The sequence below is a fragment of the Delphinus delphis genome, chromosome 17, assembly GCF_949987515.2.
Source record: "Delphinus delphis chromosome 17, mDelDel1.2, whole genome shotgun sequence".
Lineage (NCBI taxonomy): Eukaryota > Metazoa > Chordata > Mammalia > Artiodactyla > Delphinidae > Delphinus > Delphinus delphis.
Genome location: NC_082699.1, coordinates 4244504 through 4270801, shown reverse-complemented (window position 1 = coordinate 4270801; position 26298 = coordinate 4244504). Strand labels below are relative to the sequence as shown.

The following is a 26298-nucleotide window of genomic DNA, read 5'->3' as shown; positions in this document are numbered from 1 at the left end:
GCTTTTTGCCTGGGCCTCCATCTCTTGCCCGTTCCCTTGCTACACTTCTGTTCTGATCACATCCTGGATGTGCCGCTCTCACCTTACACCTGGATTTTCCCTCTCAAGGGCTGCTCTCGTGGCAGGTACGCTATCACTGCTAACCTCCTAGAAGTTAATGGCCTGATGCCCCCAATTTCTGACAAGTGGTTCCAGCACAGCGGTTAGTAACGTGTCCCTAGAGTCACGTACGCCTGGATTTGAAAGTTTGCTTTTCTTATTGATTACATGACCTTGGACAAGCCTTTAACTTATCTGTCAACCTTTTATAAAATGGGCAAATGGCAGTGCTTATATCGTGGAGGTTATGAGAACAAAAGATCATTTATGCAAAGCACAGTCACTGGCACTTGTTAAAGCCGTGTTATCAGTCCTCTCACCACGCTCTGCCCATCTGTGAGGAGGTCCAGATGCCTGGACGTTCATGCGGCCCGACTGATGACACGGCAGAGCCACACCCCTGCGTCCTGTGCTTTAGCTCCTGGATGAAACTGCCAGGGCAGAAACAGGATCATTTTCTCCCTGGAATGACTTTCATGACGCCACGCATAAGGCCAAGCATTAACAGCACTCATTCTGCAACTAATATTGGGAAGATGTTGAAAAATCGTTACAAACATCCTTTTGAAAAGCATATAATCACGCATATAAGTTATTTAACTCAACTACATTCAGGGGAAGCTGAAGTGAGACATCTGAGGTAGCTGGAGTGGTCCAAGCTTCCAGGCGAGAGAACTCTTATCTAGAAAGACCAAAGGATCCGGATCTTGAAAGAAGAGATAAGATGAAAAGGGAATGACTTCCCATTACACAAGTAATTAGGTGATGTGTGCTCCACTTTGTAGCAAAGTGATTATACCAACGTTTCTACTTTGTTCAAAGAACTTAGAGAAGGCCTGTTGGTAGACTATGCTTAGAACATGAAGGATGTTGGGAAAATGATCTTAAATAGAAAATATAAGTGCCCCCCAGTTTGCGTCTGTTTTGTTTTATTTTGTTTTTGAGGATCTCTAGAGCAGCACTTCTCAATATGCATATGAGTCACCTGGGATCTTGCTAAAATGTGAATTCTGATTCTAATCCATTCGATTGGAGGCCCGAGAGTCTGCATTTCTAACAAGCGGGTGAGGACTGAACTTGGAGGATCAGGGTCCAGGGTCCTGACCGTGGCAATGAAAGTAAACTACAGGTCAGCTGGCCACGTCCAGATTGTCAGGGGCTAACTTTACCTGCCCTCCGCCAAGGAGCCTGTGTATTCTGCACACACACACACACACACAAACACACACACACACACACACACACGCATACCCAGCACAAGTTACATAAACTCTCACAGATGACGGGGACCTGGTCATCTGGTCATTCATGCCTCGGACTGGAGACTAGAAACACTGTCCAGGGCGAGACCAGAAGCAATAGGCACGTACATTGCCAGTGGAGGCTCATTCCGAAGGGGCACCTAGAGAGAAAGGGGGGACCCCCAGCCCAGCTGTCCCCTCCCACTCATACCACTCCAGGGAACCCAGCCTCTGTGCGGGGCTCCGTCCCTCCCTGTGTCCTCCGGTCACAGGGCCCCCGTGTCAGCGTGCTGGTGGGTCGCCTTCACCATGGACCCCCAGCTGGCAGGGCAGTGGCACCAGCGAGCACGCGGGACAGCACGTGCGGGACCAGAGTCACCCCCTCTACGCCGTGTCCACATCACTGACACGGCCTCCTGTCCGTCCAGGGGGCTTTCCTCAAATCAAAGCAGTTATCCCTCAAGGTCACGAGGTGTGGCAGCCCCGGGGCCATTTCAATTCCCCCCCCTTTCCCGTGCGGCCCCATCCAACTGCGATACACCTCTGGCAAAGGCCCTCAACCTGTACTCTTCTCCTTTGCTCAACACCCCCCGGCAAAACCCCACTTCACGGTCGACCTTTTGCCACCTAAAACCGCTCACTCAAGGTAAAACCCAAGGTCCCCTCTGTGGCCCACAAGACACCCAGGAGCACGGCCCGTGATCCCTCCCCTTCGTCCGCTCAGCCACCTCTTCCTGTTCTCCTGCCATACTGGTCCCTTTCCCTTTCGGCAGCCTCCCAGGTGTGATCCTGCTACCTGGGATGCTTCTGCCTCAGGTGTCTGCATGGTCGACTCCCCCCACTTCAGTTCTTTGCTCAAATGTCACCTTACTGGAAACACTCTCCCAAACTACCTTCTATAAATCAAAACTCTCCTCCCAGCTCTCTTTGTCCCCTACTTTACTTTTCTTCATAGCATATATGACCTGATATATTCTGTGTATATCGGCTTTTAAAATTATTGTCGGTATTTCCTCTTTGGAATGTATGTTGTCATATATTTGGTGCCAACTATAGGACCCTAATTTTTTTTTTAAAGCTGATTGGATGCTGACAAATGTCTAGATGAATGTTTCTGAGAATCCAAACGCTGCAGAGAAAAATCACAAATCAGGCAGATTGGAAATGCTCTAAAATCAAGGTCATCAAACGCCACTGGGCCCCCTGACCCTTGATCTTACCAGATTTCTCTAGTCCGTTTATTTTTCCATCCCTTTAAGTCACTATGTCTTCAACCTTGTAAATCCTGCTCTAACTGCATACCCACCCCTCCCACAGTAGATGACCGTGTCTCCTAATTCACAGAAAGGATAGAAATTACCAGATGGCCAGTGGCCCCTGACTGTACAGGTCCCCTACTCCCTCCACCGCCCCAGAAACGCCATTGTTTCCTGTGCTCTGGGTGCCACGCCCCCTGCTTCTTAGAAACCTTACATGTGAAAGAAATCAAGGCTGGTCTCAGGTGTCACGTCCCTCTCTCACCCTCTCTGGGATCCACCATCCAACCATATTCACACATGTTCCAGACTCTCCCATTTAAAATATAACACAAGAAGGCACAGAAGAAAAGGGAAGAGCAGAAAAGAAGAAAAGAAAAGCTAGGTGTTTCCCCCTTCCCGGGCCCAGATTCCCGTCCAGCCCCTCTTCTCGGCCTCACGGTCAAGCTTTTCTAGTGTCGCCCACACTCACCTCCCCACTTGCCCACCTCTGATTGCACCCTCCACCCACAGGAATCTGGCTTCTGCCCTCAGAGCTTCAGCAAAACCTGTCTCGCTCAGGTCACCAACGACCAAGCACCATGTCCTCAATCTGATAAACATTTTTCAGCCAAGTAACAAGTTAAGAACCACATAGTCGAGGCCAAACTGTTGTAGTCAGTGGAGAGACCAGTTTGTAAACTGACATTTTTCTTTAACTCCGCCTCACTTCAAGCGGAGGTGCAGCCCTAGCCCATGCTGTTATGCCTCCTGGCACCAGACTTGCCAGAGGGTTTGAGAGAATTCTTGTAGAGGAATTTGCCCACAGGGGAGAAGTCCCTCGAGGCTATCATTCCTTTATCCTGGAAAATTATTTTCTTGACTCACAATATAGGCTCTCAGAATATAACATGGGTAACCAGCCTTGTACCTAGAAAGACAAATATATATTTTTTCCCTTAAAACTGAGGTCTTTGGGTTATCTCTCCATAAGAAAAAACTCAACAGATATTCATCCTTTCTCAGGATTTTGCTGAAAAATATTTTTTTCTGTATTATTGTTTCTGTACAATATTTTATTGTAAATTCTGTACAATATTTTATTGTAAATTCTGTACAATATTTTGTACAGAATTTATTATTGTACAATATTCTGTACAATATTTTATTGTAAATAAAACGATGGGATGCTATGATTACTGTTGCCATGCGCTTTTGTCCAGTCAGAACTGTTAAGTGTAGGATGTAGGACTGGGTATAAGAATATGGTGCAAATTGTATCTCTTGCTCACTCTTACCCCACAAGACAAAATAAGAACGGGACCACCTGAAGCAATAAATCATGGCTGTCACTAGGAAAGCCCGGGGGACCTTCCCTGTGGGACACATACTGCAGGAGAGTATTATGCAAAGACAGGCTTCTGAGGCTGCTTAACCAGCATAACCAGCAGGACCAAAGCTTCTACTTGTGAAAATCCAGGCTCATCTTGGGTCCAGGAGGGAAGGCACACAGTTATCTCAGGGGGTAGCAGCTTCTCCTGGGATGTTCTCTAAGGGAACTGACAAGCACACTTAGATTAGGCAGTGTCTTTTCAGGCTGGGGGATCTAAAGACCTGGTACCAATGCTCTGGGGTCTAAGTTCTGCAGAAGTCTAGCCCTTCCATCCACTCGCCTGATGCCAACAACAAAACTCAACAGGGAGGCCATCAGGCACGCGACGAGGGGATGCCCTGCGCATCACATGCTTCTTAAATCCACGGATTAAATTCACAAGTAAAATAGAACATATAGAAATTAGGAACGCACCCAAGTATTTGATTGGAATGATGACTTGCTAATTTGTATTTCATTCATTTAATCAACAAGTACGTATTAAATGACAGCGACGTGCCAGACACCATACTAGATGCTGGGGACACTGCTGTGAACAAATAAAAATGTCTGCTCTCGTGAAGCACACATTCCAGAAAGGGACAGAATTTACAAACGAAACTAACGAGTGTGAGGCTGACAAAATCAAGTGTCAATCTTATCTAAAACCTATATTCCAAAGTAAGCAAGAGACATTATTGACGAAGTGCAAGCCAGCACACGAATGCCACGTCCAGGTGAGTTCATGAAGGCGTTTTTACACACGCCTGACCCACAGCCTGCCTTTCCTCTCCTCTCCCCTCCTCCCACCCCGTTCGTCTTCCTCTCATGTCCTAGGAGGACCCCCAGGTAACACAGCAAAAGCCCCAGGTGACTGTGGGTTTAATTAGGTATTCCTTAAAGAGAAGAAAAGAAAGACAGCACTTTGCTGCAAGTCACACATGCAGATCGGAGTGCACACGAACTGTATTTCTTTCTGTACTGCATCTCCTCCTTATTCCTAATTCGGTAGATTTCAGAACTTTCATGTCTCTACCAGATAAAGCTTTGTTCTTTCTTTCAAGCACCTGAAAAAGTGCTTCTTTAGCATTGCTTTGCTAATCCCTCCCACCACCACCACCAAAATCAAGGGCCCACGGACTGGCCATTCAAGCATGGTCTCGTTACAATCAACAGACGCACATCGATCCTCCTGACAGAGAAGCAAACATCTCAATCCGTTTCAAAGCTGAGGCCTCAACCAAATGGAATGACTGGTTCCGTTTAATGAAACTGGTAACGTTTTACTGGCCTTCTCAGCCAGATAGCTTTACTAGAATTGTCATTTCACATCTTGTCAAATTTTCAGTTTCACAAATATTTGTGTGCAATTTGAAAACCCAAAAAGTTGGAAATATGGAGACAAACGTGGGGACCTGGATTGAAATGAATACTTATGCAGAAAGCAGAGACATTTGACACTGATACTCAAATTGTTTCTATATAGAACAAAGGAAACAAGAAAATTATCTGATTATATGATTTAGGCTGAAAAGGATGAACATGTTCATCTTCTTTATTGCTTTAGTCCAACAGACGACAAGAAGATTTTTAATTCATTGTCTGTTTTTAAGAATTACAAAAATAATTCAGTTCAATCTTAGCTAATACTATAACAATTCAAATGAAGACCCTGACGAGGCCTTTTAAAAGGCAGAGAAACCAATTTTCTGCCATTCAGCTGTGTATTGATTTCCATTCAGCTCCATTGGAGGCAAAGCCCTAGCTGAGCTGGCATGAGTGAGCCAGGCTGTCGCTACCCAGGGCAACTATTCGAGTCTCGGGCAGAACTCCAGAGTATTTTTAAAGGATTGTGGGGGGCGGGGGTGGGGGCGCGCACACGTGCTGTGATTTTTTTCACTGAAAATTATTTACCCCGTGGTTACATTTTTAAAGGAACAATTACCAAGCAGTTTTATAAATCCATGAATATAACTCATCTCAAAGGTACATTTTAAAAAAGGCTGATTTCGTTCCAATAATTTTTCTTACACCCATGTGAAACCAGAGCTGGTACCACAACTCTGTCTGGATGTCCAGCAAAGTAATTTCATACAGCTATTCAAATGCATCACGGGAACAACTAATATTTCACTGTAATTTAAATTTTTATTCCTTTACCCATTTCTCATTTAAGAATAACTATGGGATTTATACTATAAAGCACAGATCCTAATCAGTCAACCCCCTCCGAAAGATTAAATTTAGAACTAGTAACTTGAACAAGTTCATGGTACCTTAGCTCTTTCTAGAATAACATCTTGTGCCCTGGTTCACTAACTTCATACCCTCAAACAAGGAGTATCTGGCACATGGTAGATACTCAAAAGTTGTGAAGTGTGGGGATATAAAATGGTACAGCTAATTTAGAAGACAATTTGGTAGCTTCTTATAAAACTAAACCTATTCTTCCCATAAGACAAAGCAATTGTGCTCCTTGATATTTACCCAAATGAATTGAAAAAACTTACATCTACACAAAACCGGAACACAAATGTTTACAGCAGCTTCATTCAAAATTGTCAAAACTTGGAAGCAACCAAGATGTCCTTCAGTAGGTGAATGGATGAATAAACTGTGGTGTGTCCAGACAATGGAATATTATTCAGCACTAAGAAGAATGAGCTATCAAGCCACGAAATCCTGCGGAGAAACTCTAAATGCATATTGTTAAGTGAAAGAAGCCAATCTGAAGAGGCTATGTACCGTACGATTCCAACTGTATGACATTTTGGGAAAGGTAAAACTATGCAGAGAGTAAAAAGATCAGTGGGTGCCAGGGGAAGGGGGGAGGCAGGGATGAATAGGTGGAACGCAGAGGGTTTTTAGGGCAGTGAACTGTTCTGTGTTATACTGCAATGGTGGACACAAGTCACTACTGTATACATTTGTCACAGCTCATAGAATTTACAACACAAAAAGTGAATTCTCAACTGTGGAGTTTAGTTAATAGTAATGAGAAATGTAATGTTGCCTGTCGTAATTGTAAACAAAGGACGTCACAGTCATCAGCCATTATGGTCAGCTGGTGAGCCCTGCGGAAACTCAGGATGTGAAAACACAGGATACTGGCCCCAGAGAGCTGAGGTGCATGTCAAAGGAATGATTTCAGTGAGCCCAGACGCTTGCATCTTCCTGTACAGAGAAAAGCGCTAAATTTCTTAACTTGTGATATCTGGTTTCCTTTAATCAACAATACTCTTCTGACGTTCAGACGACCTGCCCTTTGTTGCAAAACTCCTATATGACCAGGCTCCCTCCTCACCTCCTCGGAGCAGTTCTCTCAGGGTTACTTGACATGCTACCTCCCAGGTTGGAAGTCCTAAAAATTCCCGCCGAATGAAACATAACTCTCAACTTTCAGGTTGCGAGTTTTCTTTTTTTTTCAGTCGACATAATGTATCAGTTTGGGTCCATCGATTGTATAAATGTACCACACTAACAGAAGATGTTGGTCATAGAGGAACCTGGAGGTGGGCGGAGAGTATACGGAAACTCTGTATTTTCAATTCCATCTTTTCCATAAACCTAAAACTGCTTGGGGAAAAGTTTATTAATTAAAAACTAAAAATTAAGAAAATTTTAAAGGTTGTTAAATGAGGATTTATTGAAATAAAAGAGGTCAGTTGGGGCTCAAAGGTAACTTCCTGTGCCGAGTCTCCACTGAGCTAAGTATCCCAGGTGGACCGTCCTCCACGTCCTAATGGCTTGAATGGCCCAGTCCATTCAAGGAAGGTTCCCTCACCCTCACGAAGTTCTGTTCCAGGTGGAGTGCACCTACCCACAAGGAGAACAAAGTTCATTTCCTAAAGTAAGAAAGGGAAATCCCACTGAAAGCGAAAATAGCACCTAGAGCCCAGGGAATGAAGGACAAGAACTGAATTTACAACTAAACTCCTTTAAGGCTCAACCAGTAACCCATGGGAGACAGCAGCTACTCACCGCTGGTCAGAGGTCAGTCAGCAGGCTCCACCCCCGGGAATCCCTAACTAACTTCTGCGGGGAAATCTCCCAGCTAACTGGTGTTGACTATAAAAGCAAACCCTCCTCCTGACACGCACACATGTTCATGCACTATTGTGAAAGCTCAGGGTAGTTATTACTGAGTTGTCACGGGCCCATTAATTATTCACGACACCGTATTTAGCTTCACTCTGGTAAATCTTTTTTAATGGCCCCGCCTACATTACAGAGCATCTTTATTTAACTCTGTTTACGTTTATGCCTTTTCCAATAGCTCATTAAGTACCATCAGAATCTTTAGTGAGACCCGCCGAGCTCTTCTGGGCTTTCGTTTCACTCACTCATTCCACAGCCCCTTAAAGTTCCGGATAGTTTTCAAGCCCACCCCTCACTCACATTTTCTTTTCCCTGCCTCTGAAGAATGCAGGAGACTTCCTTCTCCAATATTTCCAGACTGCGATTCAATCTTTCCCACTGCTAAAAGGTAGGTGTTTGAAAAGATGTATCTATACGTGTCCCTGGAGCCCCCATTTGCCAACAGTATCAAGTCCTGATTCCTTAGGAAAGCACCCAACGCCCTGGCTAGTTTGGCCCCAAACTCACAACTCATCTGCTAACATTCTTTCCTTCCTACTTTCCGCTTCAGCTCTTGACAAACAGGGCATGAGACGTCGTTGTCCCTTCTATGCTTTCTGCTCGGAACTCTCTTGGGTCCCACTCAAATGTTATCCCTTCCTCCAGACAGAGGTTCCCCATCCCTCTGCTGTTCTCCCAACGACACTACTCCCGTCGTTGCTGAGGCTGCATGACCTTCTGAGGTGTGAACAGTTATAAATGAGACAGGCTCTTGCCAGACAGAGAACTCCTTTAAGTCAGGGAGTGCATCCCATTCCTCTTGCTGAGCCCAGAGCCCGCCCACAGTGAATGCATGAGAAATACTTATTGAATGAATGAATGAAGGCATTTTTACTCCAGACTATCTGAGTTTAATTAAATCACGTCTGTTCTTTCCAGCATATCCGAACCTACATAACTGCATGATCAGGTGTACACATGGAAGAAAATCACGGGGAAAATAACTATAGTATAGATATGCATGTTTCTTAGAACATATCACTTGGGATTTAAAAAAAAAAAGAGTAAGTCAGAACACATTTAATGTCATGAACATTAAAAACATACTTGGAAATCAGTCTCTCTGGAAAAACTATACTTTTCAAGGATGCCATTGAACTAAAAAGAAAAATGATCCTATATATTTTTCATGGAATGCCACCAAATAATAATTATTATTACAGTTGATTACAGTTATTATACAGTTACAGCTGATTACAGTTGCCAAGCCTTTTCAAAGCAAGTCATATCTACTTTGGGGGGCATCTTTTGGGAGGAATTATTTGATTTTTAGAAATGAATATTTGGAATTGCTTTTTCAAAGACTAGCTGTGTCTGATTCTGAAAATTTTGCATTGTGTGCATTTGAGAATGAATTTTCTAGCACTTGCATATGCTGGACTATATAGAGTTGGTCCTCTGAGATAGGTCTTAGGAGTTGAATTTGAAGTTATGTCAGATGTAAATCCTGCTGGTCTCAGAGAGATGTGACTGACAGCGGGGCTTGCCTTGAATGGTCGTAGTTGAAGTCATAATTTATGAACATATGTGGGGTAGAACGCTGGCATATGCAAAGCATGACTGCATGCAAAATGAGGATAAAAATACAGGTTGGGCTTCCCTGGTGGCGCAGTGGTTGAGAGGCCGCCTGCCGATGCAGGGGACGCGGGTTCGTGCCCCGGTCCGGGAAGATCCCACATGCCGCGGAGCGGCTGGGCCCGTGAGCCATGGCCGCTGAGCCTGCGCGTCCGGAGCCTGTGCTCCGCAACGGGAGAGGCCACAGCAGTGAGAGGCCCGCGTACCGCAAAAAATAAAAAATAAATAAATAAATAAACAAAATTAAAAAATAAAAATACAGGTTAACTACATAGTATTCACATGGGACTGGAGCCTACTTACTATTCTTTAGTGTCATGCATTTCCCAATGGAAACAACATGTATCTTACCAGTAGGCACCAAATGAAAGTGACACATGGTGGATAAAATGTTTGAAGTTTGGTGTGAAATACCAATTCCGGGAGTAGTTTATCAGAAAACTAGCCCAGGTTAATAAAACATGCATATTGTTCCCCAAGTGGATATTTAATAAGGTGCATGAAAAGAGTTGATATACTCCTTTTAGATGCCAGGTTTCATAGAATTATAAAGCTGGAAGGGACTTTAGAAATGATCTGATGTAACTCCCACCCACTGTTTCGTAGTTGAGGAGTTTCCAGCAAAGTCAGGACTCAAATCTGACCTCCTGTCCTCAGGTGGGGCTCTCCCTTTCCCGGTAGTCAGAGGAAAATCCTATAAACTGGTATTAACTAATTCCCACTGATGTCACAGTACAATTGAACTCACTGCAGTTTTTAGCACAGCTGCCAGCCGGAAAGGTCGGGAAATGCTTCTCCAGGCGATTCTCTTGGATTAATCTTGTAAGATACAGTGGGAAAAGCTTGCAATTCAGAAGCTGAAGTCGAGAATGGGAGTGCAAGCACTTGCTGTTGAGGAGCTGTGCGCCCTTGAGCAAATCTTCTACCTTCTCTGAACCCTAGTGGGTTCATCTTCACATGGGAATGATAAAAATTCCTGCCTTGAGAGGCTGGTGAGAAGATTGGATGGTTTAATAGGAGAGAATGCGCTTGGCAAGCTACAACGGCACTTACAAAGATTTAGTTTTTATTGTCGTCATCATTAAGAATTATTTATTAAACCACCAAAGCAGCACAGCGGGTCACTGGGCCTTAAGCAAGGCAGGAAGCAGGGAAGACCATGGGCTGCACCCACATTAGGGCTTTTATCTCCTAAAGACCCCGTTTTTACCAGCAGGTAACCTTATTTGCAAAATCCATTAAGTCAACCTGCCTCAGCAGTGAAACAACTCAGTGTTCTTTCCTTGGTAACTTCTAGCAAATTCTTATCTTAATATTCTGAAACACTTCACTTTGGGTTTATTCTCTTCTCACTCCTCAAGAACTGAGCTCTCACATCATCTAGAGCATCTCTGTCCAATAGAAATACAATGCAAGCCACGTTTGTAATTTTAATTTTCTTGTAGTCACATTTAAAAAGAAAAAAAGCAACAGGTGAAATTAATTTTAACAGTATATTTTATTTAACCCAATATATCCAAAATGTTATCAGTTCAGCATATAACCCTTATGAAAGTTATTAATGAGATAGTTACCATCCCCTTTTTTTTCACACGAAGTCCTCAAAATCCCCTGGGTATTTGACACTGACAGCACACCCCAATCGGGAATAACTAGATTTCAATGGAAATAGCTACAATATCGGAAAGACATGTAGGTCTAGAGCCTGGCAGGGTGACCACACCTAATGATAAAGCAGTCTGAGAAAATTTAACTTAGGAACTCTCCATGGAAACACTTAAGAACACTGAACGAAACAATCACGTCCTAGCACATAGATGGGGGAGGGAACCCTAGCAACAGAAATGACAGCCTAGCGACACCAGATGTTGTACGAAAGGGAAATTAGAAAACTATTACTTTGCAAAGAAGCATTTCTGGGAAGGCCATCTTTTTCTATTTTGTTTAACGTGAAATAAGGAAACTGATCGCACAGCTACCCAAATATACATCTTATAAGGCGCCATCCTCATTATCTCTTTATCCCACAACCCAGACCTGACATATTTTGTCATGTTGTTGATGCTATGTTTCTCACTTAGGAAGACAAACAGTAAAGCATGACATCGGGCTGAACTGTCATATTTCTTCCCATGGCATAGCCTGCCTTGTGAGCCTCCTGGGTCACCATAAAGAGCTGAATTGCACACAGCAGGTTGGTCATCAGAAGTCTTCCCACGTCATCTTATAAGAATACCCTGCCAACTCCTGGACAGGACCTGGTCTCGCAGGCCTGGGTTCCTAGTTCGTCTCCGTTACTCCTCTCTTGGTTCCTCTTTCCCATGAAGATGCAGAAGCTCCTTGGTCCAGCAGACTAAAAGCTAAGGATGAGGGATGCCCAGAACCTGACCTCCCGCTCCACTATCCCTGACACCCAGAGATGGGACATCTTTGCTCACCCTCAAGGCTGCTCCCTTTTCAGAAAAGTATGAATAAGGATGCCACAACCAGCCTAGCTCCGCCTCTCTGAGCAAAGATGACAAATCATTATGTCTTTCTTGGCAAGAGCTGCCATGCCCCTCTTTTTTTTTTTTGGTACGCGGGCCTCCCACCGCCGCGGCCTCTCCCGCTGCGGAGCACAGGCTCCGGACGCGCAGGCTCAGCGGCCACGGCTCACGGGCCCGGCCGCTCCGCGGCACGTGGGATCTTCCCGGACCGGGGCACGAACCCGCGTCCCCTGCATCGGCAGGCGGACTCTCAACCACTGCGCCACCAGGGAAGCCCCATGCCCCTCTTTTCATTCTCTAACCTCACGGTCTGGTTACTCTGAACCCAACGCTTTCCTAGTGTGCACCTCCGCTGAGAAGGTCTGGTCCCTTTCTCACCACCCCTTGTCCCCTCCATCCCAAGTGACCAGATGGCATAAGGTCTGAGTAGAATATAAAACTGTGAGCAGAGAGCACTCAACAGTTGTGAACAATAAAACCATAAAACAATGGAGTTTGAATAAAGATTTTACTAAAATCTTTCACTTTGTTTGTCATACTTTTGCCTACGGTGCTGTCTATGAGGAGGCTCCCGGGTGTGTACGTGTGCGCCTATCACCGGTACGGTTTCCAAGCTATCGTACTGAGTGCGATAACTAGTGAGAAAGCCAGTTACGGTGTCTGGATCAGGTATATTTTCCATGAATGTCCAGCTCAGATGAGCCTTCCCTGACCATTTCAGCTGAAAGGGGTCCTCCCGCCTCTGTAGCAGAATGGATGCCATTCTGCTTCTCAAACTTAAAAATGCCTACGAATCCCCTGGGGATTTTGTTCAAGTGCAAGTTGTGATTTAGTAGATCAGGGGTGAGCCTGAAATTCTGCATTTCTGAGATGCTTCCAAGAGATGCTAAGGCTGCTGGTTGCTGACTCTACCTTGAGTAAGGCAACAGCTCACTCAGTGCCTCATCACAGACAGATTCCAGGGGTATGAAAGCGACTTGCCTCCTTTCCTAGATGGTAAGCCTTTTTTTTTTTTTTTAAACCATTTATTTTTATTTATTTTTTTATTGAAGTATAGTTGATTTGCAACGTTGTGTTAGTTTCAGGTTTAGAGCACAGAAATTCAGTTATACATACATATATATCTATTTTTTTCAGATTCTCTTCCCTTATAGGTTATTACAGAATATTGAGCAGAGTTCCTAATGCTTTACAGTAGGTCCTTGTTGGTTATCTATTTTATATATAGTGCTGTGTATATGTTAATCCCAAACTCCTAATTTTTCCCTCTCCCCCTTCCCCCTCTGGTAACTATAAATTTGTTTTCTTTGTCTGCAGGTCTATTTCTGTTTCGCATATAAATTCATTTGTAACATTATTTTTAGATTCCACATAAACTTTTTGAGAGCATATTCTTTTTAACATGTTTTCCTTACTATGATTTTAAGCAGATGTTTGTGGAAAACATGACGAAAAGGTTATCACTGGTCACTTATGTCTGTCATTTTATTCTCAGCAACCGATTACAGTGACCACATAGTGATTCGGCCAATGGGCTGCTGATGAATTTGCAGGTGTCCGCAGCGGATGAGTGAGAACCTGCCTTCAATCCCAGCTCTCTGCCCTCCCCTCAGCGGGATGAGAACTCAACCTCCAGTTGTAGGCCCTACTCTTGATACCTGACCAGACAAAAGTTATAGAACGAGAACATAAATGAAACAAATCTCCCTTCGGTTTCACACTTTGAAGTCCGGGTGTCATGGTTTGCCTGCATGATGACCTTGATCTCAGATTCTAACCTCCCTTTACTATTATCAAGTTTGTTTCTGGTCCCTGCTTAGAATCCTGGGCTCTTAATATGTTCCCCTTTGTGATGATGTGCCCTGGCCTTGACCCTCTGCCAGCTGGCTTGCCCTCTTCTGACCTGTGTGATAATCCAGGACTCGGGTCAAAGTCCCTCAGACTGCAGACCCCACTGGTGCCCTCAGTCTCAACTCGATCCCATAAACGTGACCATCATCACAGCTGGAGCTGCAACTCATCTAAGGGAAACTTAGCCTGGCTGGTGAAGCCTTGCTTTAAACTTTGCTGTGATGCGTTATAGAATGGGGATCAGTACAATTTTCCCACTCCTACGACAAAGGATTAAAAGTTCATCCTCTGAGTATGGAATAAAATTCTCCATCTTCGTTCATTTCTCTCATGGCTATTTTTTTTCTTCCTCCAACTAATCAATTCATGCTCGATCCATAACTCCCACCTCTTCTACCAGCAGATCAGAGAATGGGATGAAATGATAGTTTCCAAGGTATTGATCAGAACTTCAGGTTTCCTCTCCCTTACCCATTTGATTCCAACCTTAATTAATTAATTAATTAATTTATTGACATATAGTTGACTTACAATGTTGTGTTAGTTTCTGCTGGACAGCAAAGTGATTCAGTTCTACATATAAATATAGACATATATTCTTTTTCATATTCTTTTCTATTATGGCTTACTACAGGATATTGAATATAGCTCCCTGTGCTACACAGTAGGACCTTGTTGTTTATCTACTTTATATATAATAATTTGTATCTGCTAATCCCAAACTCCTAATTTATCCTTCCCCAACCTTTCCCCTCAGGGAACCATAAGTTTGTTTTCTATGTCTGTGAGTCTGTTTCTGTTTTGTAAATAAGTTCATTTGTATCATATTTTAGATTCCACATATGATATAGATAGATATCAGTATATCCTTAAGTAATTGTAATGATTGTTCACTTTTTAGAAGCAGGAACACAACTAATATTTATGCTTTCATTGGGACTGTGTTATATGACCTGTTCCCATCTAGAACTCAGTTTTTCAAACCCGACCATCACCAACCGATTCAGGAAAAATCCCACAGGATATCTGTGACTGCCACTCTTAATAGCAGCGCATCCCCTAGAGATATGAAACCCTATGGGACATCCTTCCTAATTTATAACAACAGACCCAAGTACTAAAAATCACTTTGGAGAGTTTTCTAGAATTGACCTACATTTTAAAAAATGATTGTTATTAATTTTACTTTGGTAAAACAGCAAATTAATTAATCAGCTGAAAACTCTTATCAAGACAAAAGAAGGCTTTACAAATCCTTTCCCCTCTTTCCTGAAGGATCATTTCTTCATTGTTACTGTCACACTGATGCAGTGATTATGCCGTGAACTAATGAAGGAAGCGATGAGGGGCTGTTCTGTAACTGTTACTGCTACAGTGGCTACCTTTGTGTTGAGTATTGACTCTCTGCTACTGAGAAAAGACCTGGAAAATAGAGAATTGAGCCCCAGACTGATATCTTTATTCATAATTGTTATCTAGGCTGCAGAAAGAGGAATCAGACTACTATTTACATGGACGAAATCTCCTAGGCTGGGGGTTCAGAAAGGTGACTTTTTCCTTCTTAAATAATGTACTTCTTTGTTGTACAGTAGAAACTAACAGAGCGTTGTGGAGCAACTATACTCTCATAAAAATTAATTTAAAAAAATTTTTCATTAAGAGGGTAGGTCTCATGTTAAGTGTTATTACCACAACAAAATTTTTTTAAAGAATGAATTAAAAAAAAACATCATATTATACACTTTAAAAAAATGTACTTGATGGGAAGCCAAATCCAAGTCAGCTCAAGTCTTTTTGGACTCATTTCACTGCAGATCCTCCTTTTTTCTATATGTGCCTGATTTTGACTGACTAATCCTCACCCACCCCACACACTGCCCACTGCTCTGTTTGTGTAGAAGGATTCCCCTGCCAGGAAAACAGTGCAAGTACATGAAGTAAGCAAAAGAAGTAGAACTGATTCAAACAGCCTACTTATGAATCATGAAAGGGGGAAAACAGTTTGACATACTTCAGACAATTTTTAAATAAATGTTTAAAAAAAATTTTTTTAATGTAAAAAACTGAAATGTTGTCGTGAGGTTGAAAATTGTGCAGTGTCACAACAGATCTCTAACATCCTGAAGATCCAGGCACTCCCCAGCTGGGAAAGGTTAGGGGGTTGAGCTCTTCTGGCAGAATGTAACACTGCCCTGTTCCTCAACAAGTGCAGACCTGGATACAGTATCTTTGTATAGTGTTTAATTCAATTTCCAGCATATTAAATCAGTGACAGTGTAACCCAGGACAAGCTTTTAATTTAGAAGCAAATCTAGCTCTGACAACAGCCTTCTCCTTGACCTAATGGATAGTTCTTCTTAGGCCTGTGAAGCATTGCTCCTATCTGTTAATCCTAGCGCTCCAGCTGTGCATACCTCCTCCCATGAAAGGCGGAAGGCAATGGTGGCTTCCCAAGTCTATAGGGTACATCTCTTAAAATTAGTGATATGGAACACTTTGAACATCAACTTCAAATACTTAGATATGGGTTTTAATGAAAATGGTTTAATTTGATTATAACTAAAATTTGGAAATGATACAAAATAAGTTGCATTATACAAATAAGCTTAAGGTTCTCTCTCCACATATAATACCGATTCCTGGGTTTCGGACACTAATATTGTCAACTCTGGAAACCCCCCGTAGATCCCCTTTGACTGACTTACACAATGCGGTAGCCATGGCCTTAGAAGAACAGACTTTCTGGTGCATATACTCTGGGGACTGGACAAGCAAAGAAGAATCAGAATTTTAAGCCTGGAAAGAACCTTGGACACTATTTTTGACTAATCACATCATACAGGTAGAAAACTAAGACCCAGAAGGAGGAAACCAAAAGAAGACCTAAACTTGGGGGGCCATTGGCAGGTGCTGTCACATGTAAACCCAGGACAGTAGGTGACTGCCGGGGGTCTGAGCCCCCAAGTGGCCAAATCATCTGATCCCCTTTTAGTCCAGTTCCCCAAAAGGCAGCTGCCCCTCTAAATAAGATCCATCATTGATACACTAACTGTGACCCTCTGCCCTCATCTCAGGGTTAGAAAAGATCTACCGTTGTCCTACAGGCCACCTCTTGCCTCTAGAGGATTTCTGGACTGATCCATTTCCATTTTAACCCATCTTGATTATCCCTCACCATCAGTAATTGTATGAGTTCTGTACATACACTAGACATGGAAGTAATGTTCTACGCTGATAACAATTATGGTGATGATGGTCGTGGTCATCATAATAGCAGAAGCTACAGCTTTTCTTTGAGTAGACAAGTAGGGGCACCAAAATTCCCCCAAATCATTCTGTATACAGGTGTATTCTCAGAAGGTCAAGAGTACGTAAGAATTAAGTGAAAACTATCTATCCCAAAGCTTCCCCAGTCTCACCTTTCTATCAGCAAGAACAGGTAAGTGAAGATGAGCGTCTAGCTGCATCTTTCTCAGAGGATAACTAGTATTTTGTGAAATGCAGCCCCACTTTCCTAGCACTAGTAACCTACAAAAGAGCTGCGTGATTTGCTGTGTCCTTTCTAGATAACACGGCGCCTTCTCTGATTCACTGTACCATTAGCAGCTCAAGAAGCAACCAGGCAGCAAGTGCAGCTACACTCATGCAAAGAAGAAATAATAACCCCTGGGCTTCATTCACAGATCAGCAAATATTCACTGAACACGTATGCCTACACATGTAAGATGCACAACTACTAGAGTGACCTCCTGAGGATTTGCCCATGGTCCTTCTTCCCGACCGGCCATGCCAACAGCTCCCAAGGACACCATCATACAGCTGGAAGGAAGTCACATGGTGTGGTAGTCAGAATTACGCATGTCATTCAAGAGAATACGTCCTGTTGAGAATTACTGAATGTTTTTCCCATGAAATCCATCAACATATTCCAACTATTTTCCAAGATTATACCTGAGACGCATGACCAACACCACACTGCACCTCCTATTTGATAATACGTCAGAGTAATAAATCTGACCCCAATACCTAGTCTTGCTTCCATAAGCTTAGAACATGTGCTATTCAAATTCTAAAACAAGTCAGGGAAACGTGCGAATCAGATTGGCCCGGGATTCCATATAAAGGGGAATCATTCTAGTATTTATCTGTTACTCAGTGACTGGTGCTATTTAAACTCATTGGTAGACTGTTCCATTCAAACTGTAAAAATATAGAACATATTGAACAGAAGTCATGGACTTGGATGTTCAAACATTAAGGACCTTTTTTGTAAGTGACTGAGCAAAGACCTTCCCAGTTACTGACCCAAGGATTGTGGACGCTCTTCAAAAACGATAGCATCCATTTGCATAGATGTTACTTTCAATTGCTCTGAGAGTAGCCTGCAATTTCATGGGGTATAATAAGTATAACATTTTTTTTTACCCTTATAGTATAGTATAGTATAGTTCAAGTGAATGGAAAAATGACAACTTCTGCATTTATGACAAAGACACTGAAATAGTTACATTTACCACACAGATTTATGCATAAATTATTCCAGCTCATACAGAAACCCAAGTAAATGGACAGAGGACTGTCTGATGGTGTGTGGATTTATATCTGTGAGCGAACTCAGAGATTTAAACACCAAGCCCCGCACTCAAGGCTGTGGTGTGAATTTGTGATTCTCCAGGGAAGATACTGGGTCCATAACCAATGAACAGATTCAAAGTGACACAGCTGCAGTAATTCAAGCAAACTCCTACTTCTTTCATGCCAAAAAAGCAAAGGTTAGCCCATTATGTTTGGAGCAGCATGTAATGATAGAAATTGTCATAAAATCTCAGAGCTGGAAGATGATCTAGTCCAACCCTCTGTATAATAAAGTATCTTTTACCGTAGTTCTGCCTACAGTTTTCCAAACTATGCTTAGACACTCCAATGATGAGGAACTCGTTACTCCTAAGGAATCTTAGCTGAACTTGGGATCCCTTATGACTACTTAAAAATGTTTTCCTTACATTAATTCAAAATCTCTTCCTGTAGATCCTATCCATTTTGTCCCAGAGGGTTGACGCAAAAGTTTCTTCCACATTGGAATCCTTCAGTACCAGAGAGCTCTCAAGTTTTCAGGTTTCTCTTCTACCAAATCATCCTCAGTTACATCAACAATCTCCCATGTTCCTTTTTCTCCCTCCCACCTCAGTACTGAATTTTAGCCTAGAATCTGCGCAGAACTACGTGACCTAAAGAGAAAAACATTTAAAATTCTGTCTCAATTTCCACATAGGCAAAATGTGTCACCTCAAAGATGAGTCTGAGGGTCACCTAAGAAAGAAAACTTGGAAACCCTCTGAAAATTGAAGTGTTACACAAACACAAGGAACAATTTTCTAAGGATTTCAATAAGGTGAAGCCCACCATATCCTAAGGAAAATCTCTTCAAAAAGTAACGCAAAATAAACTTTTGCCAATAATTTACTTTGGTATAAATACAATAAATTTCAACCAATCTGTTTACAACTCTCCCACAAGGTTGGGCCTATTTATATGCTCCAATTACATCCACACTCGATGCGTTTAAAATCAATGGACTTTTATGAATGAAAGGGACATGATCGAGTTAGAGAGGGATTGATACATTTCCTCTGAATCTTTCAACGTTTTGCCACTCCTTTGAATAAAACAAGATTTTCACACTTTTGTCAACAATCCTCACCCTTATAATCCTTCAATGGTTTCTCAGTGCCTCAGAATAAAATCTAAATTCCTTTCATCGTCCAGCCCAACTAATTCTCCATCTTCACCTCTAGCTACTGTCTCTCAATCGCTCTCTCTGTTCGAAGGGCACGTTTAACCTGCCTTATTCTTTCTTGCCTCTCTGCCCTTTTGCACAGTCATATCCAAGCCCTCACTGCCAACCTCCGCTTTATTTCAGTAGCAGACCTGCCCACCATCACAACCTCTGCTCAAACATATCCTCTCCAGAGTCTTACCTGAACCACTAAGGTGGCTTGAGTTTCCTGTTTCTATCAGAGTGCGTATTTCCCAGTACTGAAATTGTGGGTTTACTGTTCCATCCTCCTCATCAGACAGTAGATTCCTTGAAAGAAGATGTGTACTTTATTCATCTTGGGGCGATTCGTAACTAGCATAGTGCCTTGAGTAGAGCAGGTACTCAATACAGATGAATAGATAAATTAATAAGCAGCAGAGGGAACACAGATATACGGGAAATGACCATGCAATAAACTCAGGAAAGGGCACCAATCGTGCTTGACGTATATCAGAATTCAGAACTAACTCAGAATCAATAAGGTACTTTTTCAACACTCGCAGCTGTACCCAGTATGCTATCTTCCTACCCATTCCTTACCTCTAGAATTTTTTATCATTTGCAAAGCACTTTCTGCTTATTCACATACATTATGCCACTTAGTCGTTAATGCCACTACAACAACCTCAGTGCGTCCAAGTGGTGTAGGAAGAAGAACACTGGTCAGGTGATCTGAGCTCCAGCCTCCGTTCTGCCACTGAACCACTGGTGTGTATTAGAGAAACATCCTAACTTGTCTAAACTCAGCTCTCTCTCGAACTCTGCCAACCTTAGTGAAGGGAAGTTGTCATTTTTATACGTTGTTGTCCTTATTATCCAAATTGGCATTTGGAGGTAGCTAATGGAGCCAGAAAAAATAGACTTTAGGGTAAGACAGGCCTGGCTTTGACTTCTGAGCTACATCACATAATAGTTGGGTAACCTTGTGCCAGTTACTTAATCCCTCTGAGTTTAAGCAATCTTGAGTGATCTTTGAGTAATCTCTCTGCCAGCCTTCTCATATACAGAAGTACTAATGCTTAGACGAGAGAGGAGTATAAAAATATTTGTAGATGTTTAACGTACCACATAAAATTCTTCTTATTATAATTCTTGTTTGGGCAGGTTGAAGAACGGCATAGAACAATGTTTCTCAAAGCGCTTTGTGTGACCCATGATTACAAGAGGATTTAATAGCTGTGCCTTTAAAAACTTACTGACAACTGCACAACAGCTTAGTAAGTAAAGGCTCTGAGAAGTCCTGCTGTGGAGAGATCTGCCTAATTCTGCGTAACCCGTCATTTTCCCAAGTACCTGAATACGGACACATGTTAATAGCTCGTGGGGGATCAAGCATGAGAAACACAAGAAAGCTGTTCTTCCACCAGGTGACTCTCACAATAAGATATTCAGAAACAAAACCAAAAATGGTAAAAATATTCCCCATTCTACCATCCACGGAGTTATCAGTTACCATGTGCCTATTTGCTAAAAAACAACTAAGTAGGTACGTACCTACACACGTACATGTGTAGGAGAAATTCAGGTCAAATTTGAAGAGTAAGTCATAAACTCTGAAGGAAGAAGACGTCCAGATGTAATTGATCACGGGTATCATGAAGACTAAAAGCTGATCTGATCGCGTGTTTCTGATTCCCACTGGCTGAACTGCGCTCTTAGTAATTTCTGGAATCACATGATGTGAACAGGAAAGAAAAAGTACTTCCTCATTCATTCACAGACACAGTTCCTTTAAAGTCACAATTGCTCTTTTCACATGGTAGCAAAAATTCACTTTATTATTTCAAACGGCTCTTTCCCAGTATCAACTCCTGCGACTTTAAAAGCTGCCATTAATTTTTCCATTAGTAAACATTAATTAAAATGAATATGTACCATTGCTTTCAGCAGTTGCATCTGTAATAAATGTATGAATACAGGCAAATCTTGTCCAAAATGTTTCAAACAGCTATTTCTGAGCAAGCAAACACTTTGATGGTATTTCAAAGGATTTTATCTACAGAGAGCTTTTAGAATCTGACCCTTACCTAAAATAACTTGAATTCCATGGAAATACAATGAACAGTTACCAACCTAGCTAAAATCTATTTTATTGATCTTAGAAAGTAGCATGTTAAAACATGAGTAATGAACTCTGAGCTTTGAACCATTGATACCTTGGTCTTTCTGCAACCTTTGTGTACAATGCATTGAAAAGAAAAGCTTGAAAAACCAGAGGGGTGCTCCTAATTAAGGAATCACAGTGGTCAAAGATAATGGTCTAATATAATAATCTGAGATGAACTGCATTTCACCAGTTTATTATCAAAGACGCACCCATCCCCCCAAGTTCCATTCAAATCTTCTATGCTCAGAGAAACTGAAACAATTCGGAATGCATCTGAGTGTTACATTACATGAACTCTCTGACCCCATTTCAATTTCCTTACATTAGGCTAAAGTTTTTGGTTTGTTTTTTTTTGCTTTGTTTTTAACATTATAAGGAGAAAATGAGGCTGAGTCTTAGATCATGCTTCCACCAAGTTACCCCACCATCCTCCAAATATCGTAGCCAGAATCCAAGAACAGTAAGATTAGATAATTCAGATATACATTATTAAATACATTATTCTGAATATGTAAACAAATATTTAAAAAAATATGTGTATATATATCCAAAAAAATACTATCTCCTCCCAAATGACCATGTGTTAGCAGAAAAAACTTTGAAGCCTTTAAGGAAAATATTGTAGAAATGCTCGACAAAAAGGAGCCATGTGTGACCATAGTTTCTCCAAGGGTTGGGCTGGTGAATGCATTTGTCTGGCAGCCTGTGGTTTTCCTTCTGCACCAGACCTTACCCATCCCTGCCCCCCACCCCTCCATAGCTTTGCTGTGTGGCCAAATGACCCAGTGGCTATGGTCTCGCTGAGATGTATTCAGGCCCTTTTCTTTTCCTAATTATTTCTCACTTTCCACATTTTATGTCCTGAGATATTAAACATCATTTTTCAATTGGGAAAATGTTTGGTCTAGAAGGTCTAATAAACACAACTAGAATTTGATATTCAATTTTTCATACAGTATAAATCGGTAAGAAACATAGATAGTTCTTCAGCTAATAGAACTGAGAAGTGTTTGCATGATTTACATAAATCTAGACATTTTAAAGGTAAAAGTGAGTGATTTCCAAATCCTGCCTGAAGTTTGCAGAAGTTAACAAATGGAGTGTTAAGCTTCATTTACCACATTATCAGATTAAAACTGCTAATCATATGAATCTCACCCCGTAAATAATTTCAGTAATTAAATCAAGCCTTTGAGTTCATCACACTCGAAAAGCACCAAGCTGCAAGCCTTTGCAGTAGTCAACCATGGGAAATAGAGCTATCACACTTAACTGACATTTCAAAACGTCCTTTAAGTCCAAAGCATGGAAGTTTCCAACATCAGTTGGTCGCACTGCGTATCATATAGCACTTTACCAGAAAGTATCTGCTTGGAAAAAAAAGTTTCTCAGTTTGAAAAGTCACTGTCTGTGGCAATGCTCACCCTGCTTTACAAAGCAACGGTCCCGGAAAAGACTGAAAAATAATCACACTTGCTCTTCTCAATGAAAACACTACACTTGACCGTAAAAGACGATTTTAGCTCCGTTCCACAAATTCTCTGAGTTGTAGCAGAGTTAATGACTCATAATCGTTTTGGGTTTTTAATCACAAAAATAACTACAAATAAAATTGAAAAGGACACTGGCATAGCAGAGTGTAGTCCCATATCAGTGCACTTGTGAGGAAGTTTCCTCATTTTACTTATACTTACTAAGTTATTTTAAACACCCCCCCCCAAAAAAAGAAAAACCCAAAAAGCATAACTCTGGGATGTTAGCATTTAAATGCTTCAACACCAAGAATTCTTGTAGCTGTAAAATATCATTCAAAAAGCTATCAAAAACATATAAAACCTGGAGAAACGCATTCCTGAGCCTGCCACTTCGTTATATTCCTAAATCCAGGCTGTGACGGTTCCAGAGATGATTCCCTCTGCCCAAAGGAACCATATTCCAGTTTGTACTCCAGTTTGTAAGTGGAAGTGATATCTGTGTAAACACTTGGTAGATCAGGTGACAAGCAGCAGAGAAAGTCAATGAAGATGCCAAGTGTGGTCAAAGTTTACAAGATGCACCACCCTTTTCCAAGGGTTCTTAGCTATCCCAGAAATCAGCTGAGGTGACACTGCAGGATAATCAGAAAGGGCACCACTAGAGTAAGTCTGGGTTCCATAAAGTGTACTTACTGGTATTTGGAGATGGATATAAAAATAGATATAGATATACACAGTCCCCCCAAAAAACAAGTGTGTCCCTACTAAGCTCTTTACTTGAAGCACAGTACTTCTCTAGCCGTGAGAATTAAAATGTGGGTACTTTTGAACAGCAATAGCTCCATCTAACTAGAATTAGCAATTTTTCTCAGGGAACAAAAGAAGCCATCCAAACTGCAACACACACCTCAAATTCAACATAATTAAAAAGGAGTTTTAGAAGATGTGATAGGAATCCTCTCCTACTCACAGAAACAGGATCACTAAAAATGGGGGGGGGGAGCGGGAAGGGGGGTGTAGCACATAGAGAAGCTGGTCGAACGGAGTGGGAAGACAAGGGCTGAGCGCTCAAAGCCACTTTGCTGCCTTTCCCTTGCCCCTCACTCCTCTCCCACCCTAGGTTGTGATCACAAATTTAAAACCAAACCAAACCAAACCAAACCAAAACCCGGAAGGAGTGTGACTAGGGTTACTACCACGGCAACCCTCAACGATTTTCTTGTGCAAGAGTAAAGCAGTGGGGACGCAGGAGCGGCAGCAAACCTCCCTCTTCCCCCACCCCCGATACGGTACCTCCAGATCTGCCCGAGCTGCAGGACGTGGATGAGCGACTGCAGGAGCCAGAGGCAGAAGGAGCAGGACGCAGACCTGCGCTGGCCGCTGGACCGCGTGGCCCCGCTGCTGTTGCCGGCGATGCTGCTCTTGCTGGCGTTGGACGCTTGCCTCTGCGGCGTGGAAGGGCGAGCCTCGCCTTCCGCGGCTGCAGAGCCGCTGCCGGCCGCCGTCTTACAGTCGGCTCCGGGCTGCGGGCAGCTGGCGGCGGCGGCGGCGGCGGCGGCGGCGGCGGCGCTGTCCTCGGTGCTGAAGTCGTGCGCAAACCAGCGGAAGCTGAACACTTGCACGGAGAGCGAGCCGAGCACCACGAAGAAGAGCGTGAGCCCGAACCACCAGCGCTGGCCGCGCAAGTAGTAGTCCACGGCGAGCCAAATGTCCGTGCCCACGTCCGCGAAGTACACGGCCACGGCGACCAGGATCCAGAGGCAGTCCCACAGCGAGTAGCGCCGCTGCTCCGTGCCCAGGCGCAGGCACAGCGCCGCGGAGCCCGCCCCGCCGCCGCCGCCGCCGCCGCCCGGGCCGCTCGAGCCCCCGGAGCCGCCGCTCCCGGCGCAGCAGCAGTAGCAGCGGCAGCAGCAGCGGCAGCGCGAGCAGCCGCCGCCGCCGTCCGGGCAGCAGCCGCCGCCTGCCGCCTCCTCGTCCTCGGCTCCCGACCCCGACGGCAAGCCCGGAGCCAGTCCCTGCACCGAGCCCGAGTGGTCCGAGTTCTGCAGCGGGGTGAACGCCACGTCGCTGCTCTTCTTCATTTTCAGCCTCCCGTCTGACTTAGCGGCCATGATGCCTCCCAAGCGAAGAAGAGCCTTCCTTTATGTGACACCTTTCCCCGCTGTCTCCTCCTCCCGCCGCCGCCTCGCCTCGCCCCGGCTTCCCTCCCTGGCGGCGCGGCTCCCCTGCCGCTGTCCCTGCGCCCGCTCCTGCGCCGGCTCGCCCGCCGCCCGCCGCCCGCCGGGCTGGGCGCTGGGCCGGGCTAGCGGCGCGCCCGGAGCCGGCAGGAGCGCCGCCTGGCTGCCTGCGCGGAGCCAAGCTGCTCGCGGCGCCCGGCGCGCGCCCCTGCCCGCCGCCCGCGCTCCTCGCCGTCCCGGCCCCGCGGCTGCCGCCCGAGCCGCCGCCGCCGCCAGCAGCAGGAGCAGCAGCGGCCGCCGCGGCGCCCCTCGGACCTGCACATCCCTCTCCTCCCCGCGCGCGCGCTCCCTCCTCCCGCTGCCTCTCCTCCACCAGCTGACTCCGAGGGAGAGGATGACCTCATCGCTTCTCTTCCAGCTGCCGCCGCTCCCACCCCAGCTCGGGAGGGGCGAGGGAGGCGGAGGGCCCCGGAGGAGGGGCCGGGACCGGGACGCGCGGCCGAGAGGACTCGGGGAGACGGCCCAGGGCCCCGGCCCACGGGGTTTCGGGGACCGCTGGGTGGACTTGACCGGCCCTGGGGGAGGGGCGCGAGGGGGCAGAGGGGAGGGGGCGCGCGTCCAGCCAGCGCGGAGGTCGAAGGAGGCTGGGGGACCGGCGGGTGTGGCAGCGGCGAGGGCTGGGGAGGCGCAGGGCTCTTTGTGCTCCGTTCCGAGCGGCGGGGACC

The 26298-nt window shown here is 44.2% G+C and overlaps 1 protein-coding gene across 1 annotated transcript in view; it reads right to left on the bottom strand.

Annotated features, from left to right (window-relative positions):
* The window catches only part of XKR4 (XK related 4), a 319153-nt gene extending 293646 nt beyond the window's left edge, over window positions 1-25507 (bottom strand). Inside the window, exon 1 of the mRNA XM_060035146.1 lies at window positions 24690-25507. Within this exon, the coding sequence (XP_059891129.1) occupies window positions 24690-25507 (818 nt within the window). The remainder of the gene's footprint in view (window positions 1-24689) is intronic.
* Window positions 25508-26298: the final 791 nt, after the last annotated feature.